Source organism: Cygnus olor, chromosome 12, assembly GCF_009769625.2.
Source record: "Cygnus olor isolate bCygOlo1 chromosome 12, bCygOlo1.pri.v2, whole genome shotgun sequence".
NCBI lineage: Eukaryota > Metazoa > Chordata > Aves > Anseriformes > Anatidae > Cygnus > Cygnus olor.
In genome coordinates, this window is record NC_049180.1 from 3,844,239 (window position 1) to 3,855,889 (window position 11,651).

Consider the following 11,651-nt stretch of genomic DNA (forward strand, 5'->3'; position numbering starts at 1 on the left):
GGCAGCCAGGAAGGCCGGTGGCATCCTGGCATGTATCAGAAATAGCGTAGCCAGCAGGACAAGGGAAGTGATCATCCCTCTGTACTCGGACCTTGAGCTTCAGGTCCCTCCTGACAAGGATGTGCAGTTGCTGGAACACGTTCAGTAAAGCACAACGAAGCTGGAGAAGAGACTGGAAGATGAGACTTATGGGGAGTGGCTCGGGGAGCTGGGGCAGTCTGGAGAAGAGGAGGCTGAGGAGACCTCATCGTTCCCTACAACTGCCTGACAGGAGGCTGAAGTGAAGAGGGTGTCGATCTCTTCTTAACGGTGACAAGTGACAGCAGAAGTGATGAAATGGCCTCAAATTGCGCGATGGGAGGCTTGGCTTGGATGTCAGGGAGAATTTCTTCACAGAAAGGCTGGTTAGGCAGTGGAACGGGTTGCCAGGGGATGTGGTGGAGTTCCTGGAACTATTTAAGAGCCATGGTGGTGCTTAGGGACGTGGGCTTGTGGTGTTTGGTGGACTTTGTGACCTTGAAGTTCTTCTCCAACATTGACTCTGTGACGCTATGACACCATGATTTGTGACTCTGTGATTGCTATGACACCACGATTCTCCCCGCTGCACCAGCAGGAGGGCAGGGCAGGGGCCGTCACCGGCCACCAGCGGGCTGTTCCCGCCTGCTCCCCGACCGCCCCCTCAGGCGGCTCGGACTACACTTCCCACAGCACCCCGGGCCCTCCTCTTCCCGCGAGACGCGCCCGCGGAGGAAGCGGCGGGGCGCGGCCCGGAAGCGGTGCCGCTGTGGTGCCGCTGTGGAGCCGAGCGCCCGCCGAGCCGCCCCGAGCCCAGCATGGCCGAGCCCGACCCCAAGAGCGTGCAGGACCTCACCGCCGTGGTGCGCCCGGGCACCGGCCGGCACCGTGGCGCGGCCGCGTTACCCCGAGGGGCTGCTGGGGCCTGCCCGGCCCGGCTCTGGGCCCGCCGGTTATTGGCCCCGCACCCTGAGGGGCAGCCCCGGTCGGAGCGGGGGGCAGCGAGGGGAGGGAGAGGCTGATGGGCTGATAACCGGGAGGGGGTGGCTGCGGGATGAGTGTGGGGAGCTGGGGACGGCTGCTGTGGGGTGGTCGTGGTGTGCCCTGTCTTGAAATTGGTGGCCGAGTGTCGATTCTCGTGTGTGTGTACGTGTTTGTATAACGCGATACCTAAATACGGGATTATACTGCAAAGTTTGAGCTCAGCAATGGAAAAAGTCAGCTTGTTACGCATTCTGGTAATATAAGGGTAATGCTGTGACAGCCTCTTTAATAGAAACAAAACAGGTTTCTTACTGTTTTTTTTTTTTTTTTTTTTTTTTTTTTTGCTTTTTACTAGGTGCAGACGTTGCTTCAGCAAATGCAGGACAAATTTCAAACCATGTCTGACCAAATAATTGGACGAAATATCCTTTTCACAAGTCCGATAGCTACTATACACTACCACTGTAGAAGTATTTTTTATGTATATTTCCGGTGGGATTTGTAAGATACATTTAAAGTGGTCATAAGAGTTTGAGCAAAGCCATAATCAAAACCAACAACCTGACAACACTACTAGATTGTGGTCATATTCCTTAACAGCAGTGAACTTGATGACATGAGCTGTCGCATAGATGACCTGGAGAAAAATATAGCAGACCTCATGACACAAGCCGGAGTCGAAGAACTGGAAGGCGAGAACAAGACCCCTGCTACTAACAAGAGTTAAAGTGAGACAACCGCTTGGTAGCCTTGAAACAAATCCTCAGGTCGCTTGAAATTACCGACTTTAAAAGACTAAAAATAAATTTTCCTTTGATTTGTGAGGTAGTCTGAAATCCCTGCAGAGCAGCGCTGTATGTTACAATAAGAGAATGTGCAGGAAGCTCCCTTCAGCAGGAACCTGTTAGTCTCTTCACCAAGGATGTTTTCTTCATGCATAGTTAGTTTTGAGGAACTGCAATAGCTGTATTCATCCTCTGTCGTTCACGCACTCTGATAGTCTTGGTAAGAGCTGAAATAATGACCATCTTTGGTGCTTGGAAAGGAGAAGAGAGGGGAAGTTCCTGCACAAAAACACTAGAGAAGTAGATGTTTCATCTATTTGGCAAGCAGCGATTAACAATGTAGTACAAAAACAGGCAAAGAAATTCAAGTGGTCACCACATGCAACATTTACAACTGTTGCTAAAGGTATTTCAGAAAGAAGGGGCAATGCAGGAATGCCAAAGTATTCCAGCATAAACAAGGGCTGTGTGTTGGAGCCTAATTGCAATATATGAGTGCTAAGATTTCATTTCAGTTTGTACAGAACTTGATTTTTGCAGTCCATGGAAAGGAGCTGGTAAATGAACACACATAGGATGTTAGATTAACACTTTCTTTTTTTAAGGTAGCTAAATAAGACGTCTCAGCCTCATGCCTGAAATTCTGAGGTCAGTTCTAGAGCACTACGCAGCTTGTGTAATAGGCACGTATATTTGAAACGGGTATATTTTTTGCTTGTTAAGGGATGTATTTTTGTGTACTTTGACAAAAATAGAAATTATTATGGGCTTCATTGCCCCCAGTGTCGATTTTCTTAGCCTGAACCCCCAAAATGAAAATTTCTGATCAGTATGTTTTTTAAATTCTACTCAGTAATACTTTATTATTTTTCCCCAACAGGTTGCCAATAACTTAAGATGAATGCTGGAAGACTTTTTTTTTCTACAAGCCCTTGGAATTACCGAACAGCTTTTTGCAACTACTGTGTGTAAAAGCATTTTTATATTGTTACAGAGCTTGCATTCCTAATGTATATTGTATAGGTAGGAGTAGGTTAGTTTATATTTTGATTTGTGTACTGTAATTTCACTCTGAATTCTTGTTATGAGGATCAATTAGTTATTAAAACACAGATCTTATGGATCTCAACTACTGGGTGTATTTTTTTTGTTGTTACTTTTTTTAATACTTTTTCTAGACATTTCATTTTTGATAGCTAAACATCTAGTGACTTCGATTAAATGGAAATCTTAACTTCTATGTAACTTCGTGGAGTGAAGCACAAGTTTGAAACTTGGCATCAATCTTAGCTCCGAGCACCAGTCTCGACTAGCAGATGACTGTGTATTGTGTTTTCCTCATAAATGTAGTAAGGTGATTTTTGGAAATGTAAGACACTGAATATCAAAATCGTATCTCGTGTTCATCATATTACCTTACATGTGTGTTCCTAGAACATAGAACAGAAATACAGGTTAAGCATTAGAGACATCTGTACACAGTGAAGCAATGACTGCCGTTCAAATGTGGTATATTTAAACAGACGAAGAATTACTGTAAAACATCTCAGTATGGGATTCAAGTTTTTTTAACACTGTAAACCTCTACTTTGTAACTGACCATGTGTCACTTGGCGTCACCTTTGAACAGCAATTATGATTAAAATATTGATACTTGACAGAATAGGGATGGGATTGTGGGAGTGTGTGTTCTTTCAGTTTAAATCACTGGTTTGTTGTACAAAACAGTTTGCTAAACAAGGCAATGATGCTGAGTAACAAAAAGAGAATCCAGTCGGAATTGTAAAGCCTTGCTACTCTTTGAATAACAGAGCTGGAACTCTTCAAAATACTTAGTTTAGAAAAGTGTTTGCTTTTATAATCATATCCACGTTTATGGGCCTGAAGTTTAACGGATTACATTAAAGTATTTTGGTAATTATAAGCGTTTTTAGAACAATCTGTAATATGTCACTGGTGTGAAGAAAAATGACCAATGTCGCATATTACTGACAATCATTGCAATCCTACTCCAGCTTGAAATACAAATTCAGGAAAGCACTAGTGGCAGTCAGCAGTTACATGTGGACCACACTTAAGACTGCTCTTTGAGTGCCACCAAATTAGTACCTGTGTATTATGAAGGCAATATGACAGGTCATTTTTCAAAACTGAGAGGAAATTGTAATAAAAGCTGATAATAATAGGGCAATTTTGTGAGCATAGAAAATGTATCGATATACCTTGTAATACCAGCCTTAGGCTATTTGTAATGTCATTTAAAAAAAATCTAATAAATTATTATGTGTTAACAAATAGTCAGGTCATATATATTAAAGTGAAATCTAGTGTAAGTATATAATTTTATCTGAGATTGTATTTAGTTTTAAGTTATGGAAAGACTTTAGCATGACCTCTGTCTATAAAATACAGGCTAGAATATAAATGTATTCTGTACAGTAAAAGGCTAAGCGCAATTCATGCCTCATCAGATCTGCATTGTGCAGGGTAGTTACAGTATAGACCAAAGTCATCTGCAATTATCCCAGCGGAAACCAGAATACATATGAAGAAAGCTGTTCCTTATATTAATTTAAACCAAGCTCTGTAATGCTGTGTTCTGTTTAGGACTGTCATTTGAGACCGGGGCTTGCATTTTTTTAGCTTTTTATCTCTATGCTTGAGTCTATATAAGCACTTCTGTTAAGATACTATGATGACAGCAGAAAAGGTAACACACAGTTGTGTTTTATTATTGACATACTTACAGTTTATTTTCACAAACATTTACTGATTATATACGCTCTACTCTGATTTCCTTCAGACGCAGGTATGGTGGACGATACATTTTCAGATTTGTAATTCAAACCTAGTGCAATTGCGCACAAACTTGCTCAAGTTCAGAGACACAGCAGACCCATGCTATGGCAGCAAAATTGTCTGCTCTGCCTTTGTAAGTGAATATGGGTATTGGGTCATTTCTGCCTCCTGCCTGCCTACAAGAGGGGAGAGGGTTTCTGCTTTGATAGGTGCCAGCTAGGAGGCAGTGAAACGGATGGAAAACATTCTCTTGAACTTGCCGTTTTCTTTATTCTTTCCTTTCCTTAGTAGGCTAAGCAGCAAGTAAGTGGATAGTGAATCTATTTTTCAAAAATGAGCATGAGGTACAGAATTACAGAGCAAGCAGAGATTATGGGTTCTGTATTTATGGGGAAAAAGAATGGCACAGCATGGAGAAGACAGAATCCCCGTAACCATACTTCTGCCCAAGTTTCTCAGGCTCTTTTATTGTCCCTGCTCTTACCACTTGTTACTTCTCCAAATTTTCATTATCAACACCCTCTTCAACCCCCACTTTTCTTCAGCATGGAATTCAGAGTTCGATTTCAGCTGTTACTGAGGAAAACGACACAGTTTCCAGGTAACTACTGAGTATAGAGGCATTCTCACAAAAGATCCATATTAAGAACAGCAAATAGAATCAGTCTTTTTCTATGACAAGAATGATGAGTGACACCACGCAAGTCTTTGACCAAACTTTTCATACCCAATCATTAACATCGGTATCATTTTCTGACTGTTTAAGACCCGAGAACTCAGAAACAAACTGAAGACCAAAGAAGCTGTTTCATATGCACAAAGTTGTGCATGCTGTTGTAAGTGATTTACGCTTGGCAACAGAAATAGGTCTGAAACTTCTGCCTCACCTTTCATCATTACAACAGGAGCGATGCTCTCATTTACAGAGATTCAAAACAAATCCCTGTTTTGAAACACTTAGACCCACTGTTAAGTGACACAGAATCATGGAGTCCTTAAGAGGATTTTTCATTTAATCTCTGTCCTGAAGACAGTGTACAGTAAATAAGACTGCACAGAGATAGCTCTTTAACTAATCAATACCATGGGGCACATGCAGTGAATGAAGCTGGTTATAGAGAGACCGTAAACTATGACAGTCGCTGTCTGCAAGAGGTAGTTTCAAAGCCCTCCTTTCCTTTCCCTGAGTTGAACACAGGGAGGTTCCCTCTTAAAAACTTACTTTCATGGTAAGTACCATTGCCCATGCTACCGCCAGTTTGGGGATGGATCTCATGAGGAATTAATACAATTTCTTCTTGCATTTCTTGCAATCTCTTGGCAAGGGAGACAAGGAACGGTTGCACAAATACACATTAACCCCCCTCTAGAATTATCATCTCAACATTCCCAATAAAGTTCTGTTGGTTCCTTTCCTCAGAAGGAATGATACATGGGAAATTGATTTGCCCAAGATTACTGGGGAAATGGGTAAGAAAGAGACCTCACCCTCCTGTCTTCCTGGGGGAGTGCTGAGGCTGCTCACTGGTTCTTCCTCCAACCTTGAAAACTCAAGTAATGCATTCCTTCATACTGTAAACACGTTTGACACTGTAACCTCGAAAAACAAATAATTTTGATTCATTATGGTTTTGCTGTGAAATAGCTGTAAACAAGGCTAGATACACTGTCCGTCCTCTCTCTAAAATTGCACCTGTCAACAGTTCTGGAGGTATTCACATGGAATTATTTATATGAAACTCTTTCTTCACTGTACTCTTTTCCTCAATATTATAACTCTCTAGCAGATAGTGCCTTCTAGTGGGCACACTACAGCCTCACTAATAGAAGGAACGCTACTCAGATTAATTATTTGGTTACCTTTAATATACAAGTTCAGATGTTAGGACTTTAATGAGCCACATGCTGTTTTGAAATGTGGTTATTACACAAGGTATTGAGGCTTTGTTTACAATTAAGAAGTTAATGGGATATAAAAAGCCCTTCCTGAGCTTTAAGTCTTAGCATGTTTTGAAAGACCTGGTGCTTGCTGAATATATATATATATATATATATATATATTTTTTTTTTTTTTCTGACTCTGATGTAGAGTTAATGAAATTAGGTCATTATGAAAATAAAGCATGGGATTAAAAACTTTACTTCATATAAGCTCTGGGATAAGTGATCAAATAGGTATTGTCTCTTTGGAAAATGTACATATATTAACAGAAAGTATATAAAAAATCTTCAGTTTACAAAGCTGTAGCATATACAATCCTCATTCAAGAAATTAAATTCTATTTGAAATAGCAACTGGAGAATGGGAAGCTATACAGTTAATTGTTATCCACGACAGACATTGTGTTGTTTGGGAACACTGGAGCAACTGATAACAGAGGAACAGGACGCACGCTTTAAGACCCAAGGCTATCTGCTACTGTCTATGTGTTTAAGACCCAACTTGAGAAGAGCATGTGTGCTGAAGTGAGGCTGAGCTCTGATGTACGACACATCCCAGAGGCAATACCCAGGCAGTGTCTGCTTGCTTCCCCAGGGGCTGCTCCACAGCAGAGCAGGAATTTGTTTAGTTCACCAGCTGCTATGGAACAGGAGAGGTTCTGTATCGTACAACAGGCGCCCAATTCACTTAGACTGTAAGGGGATGAACTTCAGCCAAATCCTCTCTTCAAAATATATTAAATTTTAAAAGTATACTTTAAAGTTAGAAAGCAGTAAAATAAGTAAATAAAGAACACTGCAGTAGATAAATATCTAAGGCCCAGAAATGCAAATGTCATTAATCTTTGCAAACAGATTGATTCTGCAAGGATTTGGTTCACTTGTGAAATACCAGGAAGACAACCTTCAAGGCCCATCACCAGATCTGGTAGGAGAATGTACATTCCTGTCTCTACACAGCAGTAAGTTTTTTATGAAAATGACTGGTCACCAAAGATAAAACAACCTGAGTGCTTGCCTGTCTAAACTCATGCGAAGATACCCAAGTACAGACCTCAGTCATGTTATTATCTTTTATAAACATGCCTCATTCCAGTAACTGAGGATTCTCAGTGAATGTTAATGTGATATAAGAGAAAAAATAAAAAGAAAACCTTACACTTTATTCAGTGAAGCCAGCTTGCCTGCTGTTAACACGCAAACACACAAAAACCATTATAAATAGACCACACCTTCTTAAAAATTAATGGGACTGCAAATGTTAAAATTAATGACAAATGCAATCGACATTTATTAGAAGGGACATCACTGGGATCTCCAGCGAGTCAGGCAAAAAATTTAATCAGGTTCTTATCAGAGGGTTACAAATAGATGTGTCATTTTAATAAATTTGACAAGTGTACCATGCAACTGAGAACTGGGTGCATCTTAAAAGACAATTAACCAGGCCTCAGTGCTCTGGAAATTCTTTGCAAGTCCTTTTTCCAAATTATTAGCGTTACTCTGTTGTGTGAGGAGGCACAAAGTTGTGCTCTTCTTCATAAACAGCCCCAATTCTCACCTTTTAAACTCAATGTTTGAACAAAAAATGTATTCAGAACCAGCACACAATCCTTAAGCAAGAGGTCTTCAATTCTTTCAGCGATGTAGGGTGGCAGTGGAGGAGACGACTGGTGTACTTTTATAAACTGGTTTTACAAGCACTTAGATTTATTTCTTTACAAATTCTTCACACTGATCTTTTTCTTTAAGGTCAGAACCATTTTAAAATAAAAATCAAGACAGCAATTTAAGAATTTACCACTGGGAACTGTGGAGGTGAATATGACCATGAAGTTTTGATTACCTCATAGAGATCCCGTATGTGCTCAAGGCCTTCCCCCACCACATCCTCACCAAAGACTTTGTTTGGGATTCAAGGTGACCGATGACCTCAATTATTAGTGTCACTCGTCAACAAGAAATGTACTAAATTGAAACCCTTGAAGAAGAGGTCTGTCGCTCGCATGATAAAGGTCCTGTTTAAATTCCACTTTGAGCACTTCTAAAACAACAGACAACAGTAAACAGCATTTAACAGAATGACACCATCTGCCATTTATTTTTTCCTATCATCTTTCCAGTGTTTTAAGCAATGATTTGGTTAAAAATGCTGACAATTGGCACTATAAATTATGACTTTCTGCTCTCTGAATAGTCAGGAGTAAAAACAAAGTGCAGAATTAAATCTCGGTTTTCACGCATTATCATGCTTGCAAGATGTCTCTCCAAATTAACCTGCTCCTGCCTCACAGTCATGGAAGGGGATCTAGATACTGCTGGAACAAATTCGCTGAGGTTTGTCATTGGTTCTACACTTGGTTGGGCTACCCAGAATCACGGATAGGGTTCCACTTCATGGAGATAACAATGAGATGAATGGCTGAAGGAGAGGAGCAAGACAAACCAGCCACCTTTGCATCTTTATTTGGAGCCCCGTTATACCGCAGTGCTGCTCCTTCTAAGGCTTAGAAAAGCAGAAGTGTACCGCCCGTCCAAACACTGTGATATTTACAGGGGCTTTGTGTTCTTCCAGTGATACAAGACAACAAGCAGAATGTAAATTTCTACCGCCTTTATGCTTGTGTAGCCTCCTTGTCCCAGAGTGTTTTATGAAACCCTGCTCCACCCCCCCACAAGCACTGAACAAAATTTGTTTCACACATCATGCAAAATTAAAAACAAATTTATTGAACCCGAGGTGTATTTAAAGATCAGGAGGCTTTTCGTGCTGTAAGCTATTTTAAAACATCTTTGAAACTACTCCATAGACTGAAGTTAAACAATTAAAATGCATAATCACATTTAAAAAGCAGCACCAAAAATGTAAGTCGTTTTGTCACAGAGGCTGCTTCAGTATGGTTTGATTATTTAACGTTATGCTGTAAAACCAATTTATACCCGATACCCTTGATCTCTGTTTCAATTTCAGGATGTTAATATATGCACCATTGCTGTATTAGCTGATAGGGCAGAACAAATACTTAGGGAAAAGTCACGAATAGAATTCAAAATCTCTCTCAGCCACGTTTAATACCCAAACGTACTCACCTTGCTAGCTTCTGCTGTAGATTTTCTCCCCTGAACCCCATGTTTTTTTCTTTCCATGCCTGGAAAGAATGATTAATCAGCATCAGTAACAGGTGAATGAGGAGCTCTACAGGGAGGATATAAGTGCAGTCACACCTGCAATGAATGCTAAAATCCTCAGTCATCGACCACATCTCATCAACATGAGCTGTTCCACAGCCCAGGGGCCTCTATCGCAGGGCAGGGAGAGCAGGCAGCCACCACGCAACATGCTACAGAAACGTTAGGACCCAGATAGCTCAGTCTGAAGGTGCCAAAAGCTATTTTCTCATTTTCCTCATGGCATTACTCGCACCTCCAGTTTCTGCAAACTTTCTTCTATTTCCTGTGCTTTGTTTCACCGTGCGCAACCCTGCAATGAGATGATATGAGGGGGTTGGATCAAGCTAAAACAAGCCATGTGTTTTGGAGCCTCTAACACAGTCCAAAGCTCCATTCACCCACTGCTAGAGGGTACAACACACCGGATTAATGAGGAGACAGAGCCACCCTCACAGAACACATTATTTTGTATTCTGAGCACTGGCAAAGATATCAGGGAAAATTGAGCAGACATTTAGAGGAGTTTAGCCGGCAGGCAGCGTTAACACAGGGGCTACCATCCCCTGTATTACTAACGCTTTATTAATTGCGTGCATACAGCCTGAAAAGTGATTCATTACCTTTTGTTGTTCGAGACACATTGCATATATACACAGCCCACTATTGGAATACACATTCCCAAGCGTTTCAAACTAAGGACTTGTCTAGAAGAATGATAACACATTCTTGTGCTCCCTGAGGAAGGCACAGAGGGGCAACTGCTCACATCCTCCTTGAATTCCTCCAGGAAAGGAGTATTGCAGATGGCTGCTTGAACAGCACAGGGAGGCAGGGTAGTGTAGAGCTGTCTCAAAAAACATCTGGTGGAGATGCAAGTCCTTTCCCCTTCAGATGAGCACGTGGCTATGACCCAGTGCCAGTTTCCCACAGGGCAGTTGTCACTTCAGGGAAAAGAGGGACTTGCACTGGAATGGGGATTTACAAGGATGCCTTGGAGAAGGCAGAAGTGTAGTGAAATGCTCTGAACAGCAAAGATTGCAGTAACTTCTTCCATGTCTGCAAATGGGCTGCTATTGCAGCCTGCTAAAATAAGTCTGATTCCCTTAAAAAGGAGCAGATAATTTGGAGGAGACAGCTTTGCCTGGAACTAAGTGAACAGTCATTTGCACTGTGTACTACAAATCCGTTCTACAGTGTCTGCCTAGTGTTTCTGTAGTAAATCTTCATTCTGAGGACAGAAAGCTTTCACTTTGGTATCAGTCACTTTTTCTCAACATTTTACAGCTTGTATCAGAAAAGGATGGAAATCTCTTCCTACAGCAGCCTCTTAGAAAAGACAGAAACAAGTGGCTCATTCTTGATAGCAACACCCATATATTTTCAGAGGCAGGTTTACTAAGCAGAGGGACTATGACACTTACTCTGCAAAAGTTCTGCAATTTTTCTTGTATAAGATAGGAAGGAATGGTGAAAGTAGCAAGCTGTCCTTCAAGCACCCTTGCCTAAACAAAATGAACAGCTTGAGTTCCTATCATTAGCAGGCAGAACACCTCTGCAGGAGGCACACGGCTTGAAACCCAGAGAATTCTGCATGATTACAGCTAAGCAACTCCTCAAAAATCAAATGAAGTTTTCCTGAGGGAATTTTTCTATGAAAAAACTGTTTACACTAAGGTTAGCATGTATTAACTAGGTCTAAGTAGAAAAAATTGTTATTTGGAGGTAAACAGGGAGTTTCAGCTCTCAGAAGGATAAAGGGTTGAGAGCACATGCCCTCACTGCAAGGACACAGAAGATGTATGCTTCACCTCGGGGTACTGTGGGCAGCATCTCCAACTCCAAGGTGATGAACAAACACATGCACTCATAACAGAGCATAAATACACAATTACTGGAAATGTGTGGAAAGACTAAATGCCCCACAATGCCAGTCTACTTGAAAACCACTTCTGC

General features: G+C 41.4%; 1 protein-coding gene across 2 annotated transcripts; it reads left to right on the forward strand.

The window, feature by feature from the left end:
- Positions 1–726: 726 nt before the first annotated feature.
- Positions 727–2,912, forward strand: HSBP1 (heat shock factor binding protein 1). Of its 2 annotated transcripts, none has more exons than XM_040571249.1 (4): positions 727–881; positions 1,358–1,424; positions 1,611–1,769; positions 2,668–2,912. In XM_040571249.1, the coding sequence occupies exons 1-3, from the start codon at positions 837–839 to the stop codon at positions 1,727–1,729; spliced, it is 231 nt and encodes a 76-aa protein (XP_040427183.1). In that variant the 5' UTR covers positions 727–836; the 3' UTR covers positions 1,730–1,769; positions 2,668–2,912. The 2 variants fall into 2 exon arrangements, with proteins under 2 accessions (XP_040427183.1, XP_040427182.1); XM_040571248.1 differs by having other exon boundaries at positions 1,611–1,730.
- The last annotated feature ends 8,739 nt before the right edge of the window (positions 2,913–11,651 follow it).